The 13,485-nt window shown below is 46.7% G+C and overlaps 1 protein-coding gene across 12 annotated transcripts in view; it reads left to right on the top strand.

Moving 5' to 3' along the window:
• Positions 1-13,485, top strand: part of SH3KBP1 (SH3 domain containing kinase binding protein 1) — a 382,152-nt gene that overhangs the window by 80,163 nt on the left and 288,504 nt on the right. For 3 of the 12 annotated variants that reach the window (XM_070067170.1, XM_070067167.1, XM_008272415.4), the window contains exon 1: positions 11,608-12,048. The exons of 7 other annotated variants lie outside the window; for them this stretch is intronic. In XM_070067170.1, coding sequence (XP_069923271.1) covers positions 11,998-12,048 — 51 coding nt within the window. In that variant the 5' untranslated portion in view covers positions 11,608-11,997. Of the gene's footprint in view, positions 1-8,400; positions 8,559-8,797; positions 8,980-11,607; positions 12,049-13,485 lie in introns of those variants that run through there. 2 more of the 12 variants (XM_070067169.1, XM_070067165.1) reach the window with 2 other exon arrangements.

Here is a 13,485-nt window from a genome sequence, read left to right as displayed (position 1 = left end):
TTTAGGTGCCATTTTTGGAATGGGCTTAACAAGATCTGAGCTCTTGCAGAGCTTCCATTCTAACAGAGGACTGAGAACATAACTACAGACAAGCAAAAAGTTAATTATAGATAGAGAAACATACAATGAAGACATGCTCAAGAGGAAAAGGATAGCGTGACTGGTGGAGTGTGTGGGCTGTCTCAGCTGGAGACATCCAGGAAGACCTCTCAGTGGAGGTGAAGTTGGGGCTCATATGTGAGTGATGAAGAGGCTCCTGCCATTACTAAGGGCCAGCGAAACCGAGAACAGCGATTGCAAAGGCCCTGATGGGCGAACAAGATTGCATCCTCTCAGTTTATTAGTGCTTTGGAAGGTGAAAGCGCCAATGGCACATTGCTGACAAGAGCAACTTTTCGCAGCTGTGTCACTGTTGTGGCTAACCTAGGGAGGATGTGGTGGGTGGGTTTTCTCCTACTTACATAATTCTCCCCCTTTAAACACATGTAGGAATTATTCCTCTCACCCCCCATCTTGGGGGCAAATGGAGTCTATTATACCTTCTTTGTAGCCACGTCGGGACCTTACAGCCATAAACAGGCCATCTGTGTTGGTCCTCTTCATGACTGTCAGCGACGACGAACGCTGACTCAGCTATCTGTACCCCCACCCCCCTGCCCCAAGTACTGATTATTCCTACATTAGACATGGGGAAACTGAAGCCCTGCGATGTTGGCTTCCTTGGTGGAGACCACGGATCTCTTAAGGCTCAACCTGGGGCCAGGCATTGTGGCACAGGGGGTTAAGCTGCAGCTTGGGACACCACCTGCCATGTCAGATTGCCTGTTCATCTCCTGACTACTCTGTTTCCAGTCTACCTTTCTGCGAAAGTATCCTAGGAAGCAGCGGATGATGGCTCATGTGCTTGGGCCCCTGCACCCATGTGGGAGATTCAGAAGGAGCTCCTGACTCCTGGCTTTGGCCTGGCCCAGCCCTGGCTGTTTTGGACATTTGGGGAGTGAACCAGTGGATGGAAGACCTCTCTCTAGCTCTGCCTTTCAAGTAGATGAAAAATAAATGATCAAACATTGTTTTTAAAAAGAGTCAACCTGATACTTGAACTCTAATAGCCTCACTTCCCATGATCATGCTGTAAACACTAACTGGAAGGATGGGTATTATTATTTTTAAAATATTTATTCATTTATTTAATGTATGTGAAAGGCAGAAATACACACAGAGAGAGAGAGAGAGAGAGAGAGAGATCTTGCATCCACTGGTTCACTCCCCAAATACCCACAACAGCCAGGGCTGGGCCTGGACGAAGCCAGGAGCCAGGAACTCCATCTGGGTCTCCCACACCAGTGGCAGGACCCAAGTAATTGAGCCACCACCTGCTGTTTCCAAGGGTGTGCATTACCAAAAAGCTGGAATCAAAAGTGGAGGAGTCGGTAGTTGAACTGAGCATTCCACAATATGGAATGCAGGCATCCTAAGCAGCATCTTAACTGCTGTATCAAGTACCTGCCCCAAAGATGGAGATTCTTAAGTAGGAGCCTCTGATAGAAAAAAAAAACCCTGTAAACCAAATATAGTTATTGAATTATTTTGTAAAAAGATTTATTTATTAATTTGAAAGTTACAGAGAGCTAAAGACATAGAGAGAATGAGAGAGAGAGAGAAAAAAAAGAGAGAGAGAGAGAGAGAGAGAGAGAGATTTTCACTCCCACATGGCCACAAGGGCTAGGGCTGGGCCAGGCTAAAGCCAGGAGCTTCTTCTGGGTCTCCCCATGGGTGGCAGAGGCCTAGGTATTTGGGCCATCTTTCCCTGCCTTCCCAGGCCATTAGCAGGAAGCTGCACTGGAAGTCGAGTGGCCGGGACATGAACTGGTGCCCATATGGGATGCTGGTGTCACAGGTGGCAGCTTTACCTGGTATGCCACAACGCTGACCCATTATTGAATTCTTATGGTAATTGTTTATGTTGAATCATTAGCTGGTAAAACTGCCTAGGGAAATGGAGTTAATAAATAAAGTTGAACAATCTTTCACTTGTTCATTTGTCATGGGTGTTTAAAAACAGATGAAAATGGGTAGTTTAAAATTCCCTCTGCTGTCTTATTAGAAATGTTACTGTATTTTTTTTTTAAGAATACCAAGGACATTCCATGATTTTCTTGAAATAGTTCTGTTTTTTTTTTAAAGATTTATTTATTTATTTGAAAGTCAGAGTTACACAGAGAGAGGAGAGGCAAAGAGAGAGAGAGAGAGAGAGAGGGGTCCTCCAATCCGCTGGTTCACTCCCCAGTTGGCCACAATGGCCGGAGTTGGGCCGATCTGAAGCCAGGAGCCAGGAGCTTCTTCTGGGTCTCCCCTTTCCTAGGTCACAGCAGAGAGCTGGATCGGAAGTGGAGCAGCCGGGTCTTGAACTGGCGCCCATATGGGATGCCGGCGCTTCAGGCCAGGGCGTTAACCTGCTGTGCCACAACGCCGGCCCCATACTATATAGTATTAATACTGTGATGGCAATGTTGTCTGGCACTTCCCTACTCAGAACCTTCTGGAAACCAGTTTTTGCGATCTCAGTAACTGTTGAGTAACTGGCACCAGTCTATTGTTTAGCAGAATTAATTTCTTCACCTACTTAAATGTTTTTCATACTTTGCCTATAATAATGCTTATTCTTTGACAACAAATGAGGCATAATATAAACAGACCACATAAAGTACACAACTGGAAAGGGCAAACATTACACTGGATGAGGAGGACAATATTTCCACTGATTTTTGCTTTTCCCACTGGGAAAGAAAAAACTTTTCATGCGGGCACCTTTCTTGCCACACCAAAAGGTTGCTGGTATTTGGTAATGATATATTTGTTAAAGGAAATATGAGAGTACTTCAAAGAGTTTGTGGAAAATGGAATTAAAAAATGATTTTATTTTGGTACAAAAATCCATGTTATGAGGGATCAACAACCTTATGAAAAGTGTGTGTTATGAAAAACTATCAAGGGGAGAGGCAAGATGGCGGAATAGGAAGGGAGCACACTGATAGTCCGGGGAGAGATAGTTTAATAAAAGTGGAGATACTGCAGGTTCAAGGAAGAGTAGGGGAGGAAACAGCAGAAGAAACTCTTCCAGAACGCGTGATTCACAGCGGACCTGTGTGGAGAGCGTGGGAGCCCACAGTTCGGGACACCAGCGGCAGACTCAACACACCAGCGCTGGAACGCAAGGTGAGCCGAACCTCAATAGCCCGAGACACCAGCAGGCAAGCAGAGAGAGGAGACTAGAGGGAACGACCCCCGGGGGGGAAAAGTTCACCAGGCTAACTGGAAGAGAGAGAGAGAGAGAGAAAAAAAAAAAAGGTGACTGGTACGGACACGGGTTTCTCTCTCTCTGCTCACCTCTCAAGGGCGAGCAAGACAAAGAGCAGGCACCATCTTGGACATACGTCATAAGCAGAGCGACCTCAGGTCTGCACCGGCCCTGAGCCTAGCAGAAAACCCTGACTCTGGGCGGGGCGAATTAACAGGAGATTAGGACTTAGTAAATTTGTGGTGCTACTGAACTGAGACTGTGAAAAAAGAGACGGTGGGGGAGAGAACTCACGGAATTCACCTGAGTACTCTCCAGAGACGCTACAATTCCGTAACTTTGGCAACCCAGTGGGAGACTGAAGGAGAATTTGAACCCACTCTGAGGGCCAAACAGATTCCCTGTGTGGTCCTTGGGAAAGAGCTTCCAATCTCTGGCTCCTGTGGGTATATCATTTGCCTGCTAACTACCTCCAACTTCGTTCAGCTGTGCGGAATTACTTCCCTTTTGAATCAAAAAAAGAAAGAGAGAGAAAGAGAGATTTACCACTCCTAACCTGGGAGTGTCACCTTTGGGACACCAAACAGAGCTCCCAGGCCACACCCATCTCAAGCCCTAAGGCTCCATCAAAAACAGATAGTCCACTTAATCTAGAGTCATAGTATAACAAGAAAAAGCACCACAGTGAAGAAACCAAATATCTCCAATATGCCAAATAACAAATGCAAAAACCGAGGTAATAAAAACAATGAAGTCACCATGACGCCCTCAAATGAAAAAGACACCCCAATTCAAGATTATGAAGATGATGACATAGAAGAAATGCAAGAAGCAGATCTCAAAAAATTGATAAGAACATTAAGAAGTTCTCAAAAACAAATTCTTGAACTACATAAAGCCTTAATGGACAAGATAGAAAATCTCTCTCGTGAAAATGAAATATTAAGGAGGAATCAAAATGAAATGAAACAATTAGTACAACAGGAAACTGTGATAGTGACTGAAGTGAAGAATTCAATAGATCAAATGAAAAACACAATAGAGAGCCTTACAAACAGAATGGGTGAAGCAGAAGAGAGAATATCGGACTTAGAAGAGAGAGAACAGGAAAGGATACAGTCAGATCAAAGAAAAGAAGAGGAAATTAGAAATCTAAAACATATTGTCAGGAATCTTCAGGATACTATTAAAAAAACCAACATTCGGGTTCTAGGAGTTCCTGAAGGCATGGAGAGGGAGAAAGGATTAGAAGGCCTTTTTAGTGAGATATTAGCAGAAAATTTCCCAGGTTTGGAGAAGGACAGAGAAATCCTAGTACAGGAAGCTCACAGAACCCCTAATAAACACGACCAAAAGAGATCCTCACCACGACACGTTGTAATTAAACTCTCCACAGTGAAACATAAAGAAAAGATCCTAAAATGTGCAAGAGAGAAACGTCAGATTACTTTCAGAGGATCGCCAATCAGACTCACTGCTGACTTCTCATCAGAAACTCTACAAGCTAGAAGGGAATGGCGAGATATAGCCCAGGTACTAAGAGAGAAAAACTGCCAGCCCAGAATATTATATCCTGCAAAGCTCTCATTTGTGAATGAAGGTGAAATAAAGACGTTTCATAACAAACAGAAATTGAAAGAATTTGTCGCCACTCGTCCAGCCCTGCAACAGATGCTTAAAGATGTGTTACACACAGAAACACAGAAACACGGTCATCAGTATGAAAGAAGATAAAGGAAGGAAACCTCACAGCAAAAGATCACAGGGAATTCAAAGCATATATTAGAACTTATCTTTGGCAAATGGCAGGGCAAAGTTACCACTTTTCATTAGTCACATTGAACGTTAATGGCCTGAACTGTCCAGTTAAAAGACACCGATTGGGATTTGCTTTTTAACCTGATGCAATTTTAAATGATGCTTAATTTTGTTTTTAAATTTCAAATCCTAGCTCTTACCCATACATGGAACAACAATTAAATTGTACATGTAATTCGCCACTTTGCTACACTAACATTGTTCCAGGGGTACTTATGATGTACTTTTGAATTTTCTATACATGCAATAATGACATTTGCTAGCAGTTTTATGTCTTCCTTCCCAATATGTATGCATTTTGTATCCTTTCTTTGTGTTACTGCACTGTCTAGTAATTCCACCATAATATTGAAAAGTAGTGGTGAGAAAAAGACACTTCCCCCTTTCCCCAACTTAAGGGAAAACTGTCCAATTTCACTATTAAAGTTGGTTTTGGTAGATATTCTTTATCTAGATGAGGAATTTCTCTTCTGTTTCTTGTTTGCTCAGTTTTTTTATGCCAAATATCTTTTACAAAAGTTGATGTAACCATTTAACATATTTGCAGTTTGTGTAGTATGTCCAATTTATTGATTTTTTAAAATGCTGACAGCCTTGCTTACGTGGGATAAATACCACTTGCTTGTACTACATAAAATTGTTGGATTTTACCTATTATTTAAAAAAAAGAGAGATTTCTAAAGGCAACCCAGAGGAATCCTTAATCCAGTTCTTCATTAGAAGAGATGTGCAATTCGGGACATGCTCAAGCTGACTTACCTCAAACGGTAGAGTTAGAAACATACCAGGGGATTCCAATTCAATCCCATCAAGGTGGCATGTACCAATGCCATCTCACTAGTCCCAGTGATCAATTTATGTGCACAATTGATCATAATGATAGGACTAAGAACCAAAGGGATCACATAAACAAGAATAGTGTCTGCAAATACTAGCTGATAGAATCAAAAAGGGAGAGAATGATCCAACATGGGAAGTGAGATACACAGCAGACCCATAGAATGGCAGATGTCCTAAACAGCACTCTGGCCTCAGAATCAGCCCTTAAGGCATGCGGATCCAGCTGAAAAGCCCATGAGAGTATTTCAGGCATGGAAAGCCAAGACACTCTGGGGAAAAAAAAAATGAAAGATCTCCACGAGTGAGATCCCAGTGGAAAGAACGGGTCATCAAAGAAGGAGGTACCTTTCTCTGAAGGGAGGAGAGAACTTCCACTTTGACCATGGCCTTGTCTAAATATTATCAGAGTCAGTGAACTCAGGGGGCTTCCATAGCCTTGGAAACTCATGACAAGAGCCTAGGGTGATTACTGATGCCATAAACAAGAGTGTCAATTTGTTAAGTCAACAACAGGAGTCACTGTGTACTTACTCCTCATGTAGGATCTTTGTCCTTAGTGGGCTGTACATTGAGATTTAATGCTATAACTAGTACTCAAATAGTATTTTTCACTTTATGTTTCTGTGTGGGAGCAAACTGTTGAAATCTTTACTTAATGTATGCTAAACTGATCTTCTGTATATAAAGAGAATCGAAAATGAATCTTGATGTGAACGGAAGGGGAAAGGGGAGGGTTGCGGGTGGGAGGGACGTTATGGGGGGCAAGCCATTGTAATCCATAAGCTGTACTTTGGAAATTTATATTCATTAAATAAAAGTTAAAAAAAAAAAAAAAAAAAAAAGAAAAACTATCAAAACAAACATCTTTTAATTCGATTTTCATGAACTTTTTGAAATACCCGTGTACAATCTGGGCAGAGTGTTCTTCAACAGAAATACAAATTGAACACCTACTGTCGCTCCCCCTCTTCATGGAGGAACGACACAGGACCCTGCGCTGTTCTTTTGTCTGCTCGGCCCTCCCCGGGTTTGCTGCTGGTTCTTCCCGGGTTGGCTGCCGTCCCTTCCACCTCCGTGGAAGGGCGGTTCCCCCTGCCACTTTCCCCACTTCCGCGGGGGAGCGGCACACCGCCAGCCGGCTCTCTCAGGGGCTGCACAGGTGTTCCCTTAGATGTTCCTGGTGCATGTTGTCTCTCTCCTCCTTTATAGTCCTCTTCCACCAATCCCAACTCTGCTGCCCACACGCTGAGTACGCTGCTCTCCTCCAATCAGGAGTAGGTCCTACAGTTTATTGGTTGAACTGGAGGCAGCTGTGTAGAAGCTGTTTCTCCCTTCTCAGCGCCATATTGTGGGAGAGCAGATGCATAGAATAAGTCTTAACTCCAGTAACTTAGTCTAGTCCGAGTTGCTCCCCACACCTGCTATGTGCAAAGTTGTGTTCTCTGTACCATTTGTGGAACTGTGCACTAGGTGAGTAAAACAACCAGCTTTCACACACTGCTTCCCATAGCCCAGAGGAGTAACTTGCTCCAGGGAGCACAGACTGTACACGCCAGATCTAGACTAGAGCTGTGGCTTAACTCCACAGTCTGTGTCCCTTTGTCCCCTGTTTGTACTGTGGGACAGCACTGTCTGGGTGGCCTTGGCTGTGTTAAAACCCCCAAGCCAGGTAGTGATGGGCATGAGGGGGTATCCCAATCTGTCAGGTCTTGAGCACCTGTTGGGAATCGTGGCTGAACTCTGTGATCTGGTCTGGTGCTGTGAGTTTCTTTTCTTTTCTTTTTTTTTTTTTAATATGCAGCCACGTCTCAATTGAAACCACAACTTCCTGTGAATGCCTTGTGATGTTATTTGAAGAAGGGAAATCAGCATATGAATTTTTAAAACGTTTCTTCAAGTATATTGATTTTTACGAATGGATGCAATTAGTAGTTCTCATTAGTTCCAAGAATTATTTATCCTGGCAGTACTAAAAGATTGTGCAGGTTCTGCCGCCTTGACCAGTGAGGAGCTGCATGTGACTGGTAGCTTTAAACATGCGCAGTAATGCACGTGTTGATGCTGCCAGCACAAATGGAAAAATGTATTGCTTTAATTTAAAAAACAGGCTGTGTCTAGTTTTTGACTCCCTTTACGTTTTCTCTGAAGAGTCATATTTTCTGGGAGCGTGGTGAGGGAGAGAGCAGGATTTAAGCCTGTTGTTCATCAAAGATCCCCGAAACGATTTTGGAATGTGAACTTCGGTGCTAACTTTTTCAGCCCTCCTCCTCCCATTTGTGAAGGGGAGATAAGCAAAGGAACAGGAAACCTGGAAGATTCTGAAGCAGCTGAGGGTGTAGCCCAGGCTTCTCCTGTTGAAACGCAGGTTCTGCTTGGGGCGGGGCTGGCTTGGCGCAGGTGGGTCTGGGGCAGCTGAGGTTCAGCAGTTCTAGAAGCTCCCAGGTGACTGTGCTTTGAGTAGCATGGCTCTCTCACCTTCAGACCTAGCCATGTCTTGAGGCTGTGTGGATCCCTGAAACCAGCTGGGGGAGTTTAAGCAACACAGATTCCCAGGGACACACCAGGCTTATTGAATTGGAGTCTCTGGGGGTGAGGCCGGCAGGTATGTGAGAAAGATTAAAAAAAAAAAAAAAAGCTACCGAATGATTTAGTGGTAACTCTGGCCAGCTTTGTTTATTCGGAGGTGGAGGTGGGGGTGAGGGGGAGTAAGGACAGCTTTGAAAACTTCACTGGAAGAATCAGACCGAGTGTTTAAAGAAAGCCAGGCTTTCTGACATGCTCAGAGCTGCTTCCTCGGCCCAAACTAAAGGAGCAGTGTTAAGAGCCACCCCTCCTTGGGAGGGGATCGACCGGTTTCTTAAGAGTGCATGCAGACCAGCTTAACTCCAAGAGCGTGGAGGAAGAAGTGCTTAATGATTAGCTTGCTGACCTGCCTGGCATTAGATCATGTCTGTGAAGGCTCGGCCGAGTGCGTCCGGGGAAGCCGGGCCCCAAATATGGAAAAGAGAAGTCATGATTATGAGGTAGGAGTTGAAATTACTGTCCTGAGTATTGCAAGTGTAACTTCAGCCCTCCCCTCAGCTCCCAGGTTTGGGGGCGGGGGGAGAGGCAGGAGAAGCTGGCAGAACGGGGGTCGGTGATGATCTTGTTGGGAGGAAGTACAGATGGGGCGGCTGCTGCCTCTCCTTCCACAGTAGGACTTTCTTTTTCGGTCACAAACTCCCCCAGCAAGGGGGTCCCCTAGCTGGGGGACACTGATCGTGGCAGCCCTCTTCTCCTCTGTCAGTTTGCAGTCTCTCTTCAGAATCATGTGTTGCCTGGTGTTGCCTCTGTGGCTCTTCCTGTCACCCCCCCACACCTTGTCAGAGGTTGAAAAATTAGGGAAACCCCTCGAAAACCAAAAGTTGGAACACTCCCTCTCCTTTTCTGAGCCTAGCCAGTGAGAAACACATTGTGTATTGGCCTCGGGAGCTTCCACATCAGGGAGGGTTCGAGCAGAGCCCAGCGCAGCACGAAGCATGTTCCGGATGACGGATTTCTTGCAGGTGCCACTTGCATGTCGTGGGCGCCCCTGGAGCAGGCTGTGTCCCTCAGTGCATCTGAAGTCACTGGGAAAGTGGGTGTGGGTGAGCGAGGGCACTTGGAACTTGCCCTTGGCTCTCACACTTCCCACCTCAATGACAGTTTCTTCAACTGAGACTTGCCCGGATGAGCGCCCGCTCCCACGCAGCTTTGAAGACAGTTTTAAAACTTGTCAAGGGCCCCCCTCACTGGTTTTTCATATATTTCCAGAATGGTGTAGCCATCACCACGATCTGATTCGCAAACATTTCCCTCACTCCCAGAGAAACCTCGTGCCCACTTTGGCAGCTAGCTCCAGGCAACCACACATCTTTGTAATTCCTCCTTTCTCTGTAACAGTAAGGGGTTTTCTGTGAGTGTATTATTTACTTTAAGGAGTCTCTTTGCCAAATTACAAAGTCTTGCTCTTGGCTCCTCAGTCTCTGCTCGGCCCCTCCCCGTCGGCAGGCTTTACCTGTCTGGGACCGTCTCAGACACAGGTGTTTGTTATCTCACATAAGTGGGAGGCTAGAGGCAGGGTGGACCCCAGGGCCAGTGTCATCAGCTGCCTGATGTGACCTCAGAAACTCGTGTTCTCCTGTTGGAGGCAACCACCAGTGCTTCCCGTAGGATGTTAACCAGCCTCGCCTTTCGCTTGTGAGCCTTTCCTGTGTTAAACACAGGCAGAGGCCGGCGCCGCGGCTCACTAGGCTAATCCTCCGCCTAGCGGCGCCGGCACACCGGGTTCTAGTCCCGGTTGGGGCGCCGGATTCTGTCCCGGTTGCCCCTCTTCCAGGCCAGCTCTCTGCTGTGGCCAGGGAGTGCAGTGGAGGATGGCCCAGGTGCTTGGGCCCTGCACCCCATGGGAGACCAGGAAAAGCACCTGGCTCCTGGCTCCTGCCATCGGATCAGCGCGGTGTGCCGGCCGCAGCGCGCCGGCCGTGGCGGCCATTGGAGGGTGAACCAACGGCAAAAGGAAGACCTTTCTCTCTGTCTCTCTCTCACTGTCCACTCTACCTGTCAAAAAAAAAAAAAAAAAAAAAAAAAAAAAAAAAAACACAGGCAGAGTGATCCACTGCCTTTGAACCAGTTGCCCAATCCCAGCTCCAGCTGGCTGAGTGGTAATGGATGTGATCAGCGGTCTCACCAGGCTGGGGAGCGACTTTTGAAGCTGACTGTAGATTTCTGTCTTTGAGAAGTGTTATCGATTCAGATCTTGCCACATTAGGAGTTTCTCATAGTTGCGTCAGGAGTACTTCAAAGTTTATCTTTGGAAAGGTTAAAACTGGGGGCAGTATTGGCGATGGTGGTAATGCTAACATGGGTGGACAACAAATTACTTAAGTCACATTAGAAAAACCTGGGGGTTGGTGTTGTGGTGCAGTGGGTTAAGCCACTGCCTGGGATGCTGGTATCGCGTATCGCAGTACCAATTCGAGTCCCAGCTGCTCCGCTTCTGATCCAGCTCCCTGCTAATGTATTTGGGAAAGCAGCAGCTGCCACCCACAAGACCCTCAAGGAGTTCCAGGCCCCTGCCTGGCCCAGCCCCAACCATGGCGGCCATCTGGAAGATTCTCTGTCGGCCTTTCAAATAAAAATAAAAACCTGTTTGCATTAGGATAAAAATGTTTAAATATATGGACTAGTAGCAAGTAGAAAATCATTCTTATCTAGATATTAAGGTAGCCCCTGGAATCTCTGTTTGGGACAGAGTAAAATCCTCTTAATGTCAGTATTCAGGTTACTGTATGAACTTGAAATGACCAGAAATCGACTGTTTCAAATATAATTCACGCTTTACCTAAGCCAAATAGGCACTGTGCCAGTTGTTTGGACTTGACTAAATCCTGCGTTATATGTAATAAAAAAATCAAGGTAGTTCTCTGTTTTGCAAAGGAATCTGCTAGATTCCGAGCTGCGTGTGAGAGGCTATTTCAGGGCGCAGTTTGGCCACATGTCAGTAATGAGCCTTTGCTGGGGCAGCCCTTCATGGTGAGAGGACGGATGTCGAAGCAGGCAAACACCATATGCCCTTTGTTTCCCGTGCGGGTCCCCTTCGGGAGGCTGGGTGGAGTGTTTCAGCTGTCTCAAATAATCTCCATTTTGCTGTTGCTGCAACTGTGGTTCTCCAACTCTCCTCTCTCGGATGTTAATTATAACTCTTTCCTAATTAGGTGGCTCTTCCTCCTCTTTGGTCATAGAGGTTCCACACTCTGAAGTGCTAGAGGTTGGATTAATTTTGAAAAATGAGTTTCGGTTGATTGGTGACAGAAAGAAGTGCAAAGAATTCGGAGTAAGAAACCACCCCAGCAGTGTGAATGTGTAGTGGGAGGGGCAGGCGGCTTGGGTATGGGACAGGATGCTTAGAATAATTCTGCTGCCAAGTGAATCAGAGAGGCTTGCAGTTCTCGGCGAGCACAGAGCTCACTTCTGCCCAGAGCTCGGACACGGCCAGAAATCACCATTTCATACTCGGCAGAATGGAACTTCCAGCAGCCCAAGCCCCGAGTGCCGTAGAAGTGTCTGAGATCGTAAGTAGGCCCTACGTGTGTTTGGGTTGTTTCTCTGTCTGCACCGTTGGTGGCCTGTCGCCTGCCTACTTCATAGGCCAGGAGGGAGACGTGATGGAGAGTTTGTTTCCAGCTCCATTCTTCCCAGCCGGTCGCCAGCACCAGTTCCCCCTTGGACCTGGGTCTCAGTTTTCTTGTTGGTGGCAGCAGGAAATGGCCTTCCCCAAGTCCTCCTCTGCAACAGAAGTGGCTTTTTTGGGCTGAGTTCCTTTTGCCGTGGTGTCTATGCGGAGTTGGAACAGCCCGCCGTCCTCTGGTTTGGTCTGTTTCCTTCTCAAACTGCCTGAGTCAGCTGTGAGTTTTCTCCAGGGGATGTTGCTCAGGGACAGCCCCGTGCAGCCGGGAGAGATCCCCGTGGGTTGAGGACAGGTAATGGATGCTTCTGAGGCCGCTGGCATCTTTGGCAGGCTGGGCTGAAGCCAGGTGTGGGATCCAGCTTTGCTGTGCGCGGAAGAAAGGAAGGGAGGGGGAGATGAGAAGGAGCCGGGAGGCAGTTTGGGATCTGTCTGTCCTGTCGCTAGGTGCCAATGCCAGTGTCGGGGGAGGCCCCAGTCCCCACTCCCCACTTGGCTAACTGGACTGTTGGGCCACTGGAGAGAACCATCTCGGCACGTCTGTTTTCCCCATCTCAACAGTCTCGATCCTAGCCCTGCATAGCACTAGCACTGCTGGCTTGTTTGAAGTAGTGACTGTGAAAGCGCTTGGCGTTTGGTCACTCTCCCTACCTCCTTCTCCCATGGTACACTCTGCTGCAAATGCGGGCAGGGTGCTGGGCTCTCTGAGACGTTTCCTTTGTTGCTGTCCCGGCTTGTTTCAGGGCTTGTTGGTGACCTAACTTTGATTTTGAGGTCAACCTGCTAGCCTTGCTGAAGTCCGTACACACAGTACCCCTCTGAGTCCTGGCCAGGTGACCACCCCCCTAAAAAAAAAAAACCATAAGGTCCTGGAGAGAGGGTGTGAGTGGCTCAAGTTGATGTCTTTCAAAGTTGAAGATGGTGGGGCCCAGGGACCTGAGTCAAGGGCCGTGTTGTGGGTTCTTAAGCGAGAGTGCAAATTCAGAAGAGCCGTCTCTGGTTCAACCTTGAACTTCTGAGTTAGGAAGTGCTGCACTCAGGTGGTGTGAGCGAGAGGGAGAAGAAAAGACCAAGCTTGATGAAAACTGCTCTCCAGCTCAGCAGATTTCTGACTCAGAAGCAGTTGTGGAAGTGGGCGCTCTCATTAACCCATTCATGAGTGGAGGCACACTATCAGTGTGTGTGTGTGTGTGTGTGTGTTGCGTGTTTAGCGCCTGCCTTGTTAATTAACTTTACTCTCTGCTTTATGTTTGCTGGCTGTGAGTTAATTGCTAATGATAGTGTTCCCTTGCCAGTCACAACTTGTACCACTCATTTCCCCCGC

The sequence above is a fragment of the Oryctolagus cuniculus genome, chromosome X (genome assembly GCF_964237555.1).
Source record: "Oryctolagus cuniculus chromosome X, mOryCun1.1, whole genome shotgun sequence".
Classification (NCBI taxonomy): domain Eukaryota; kingdom Metazoa; phylum Chordata; class Mammalia; order Lagomorpha; family Leporidae; genus Oryctolagus; species Oryctolagus cuniculus.
The sequence above is the reverse complement of the archived record's forward strand: the minus strand, read 5'-3'. Positions and strand labels throughout refer to the sequence as shown.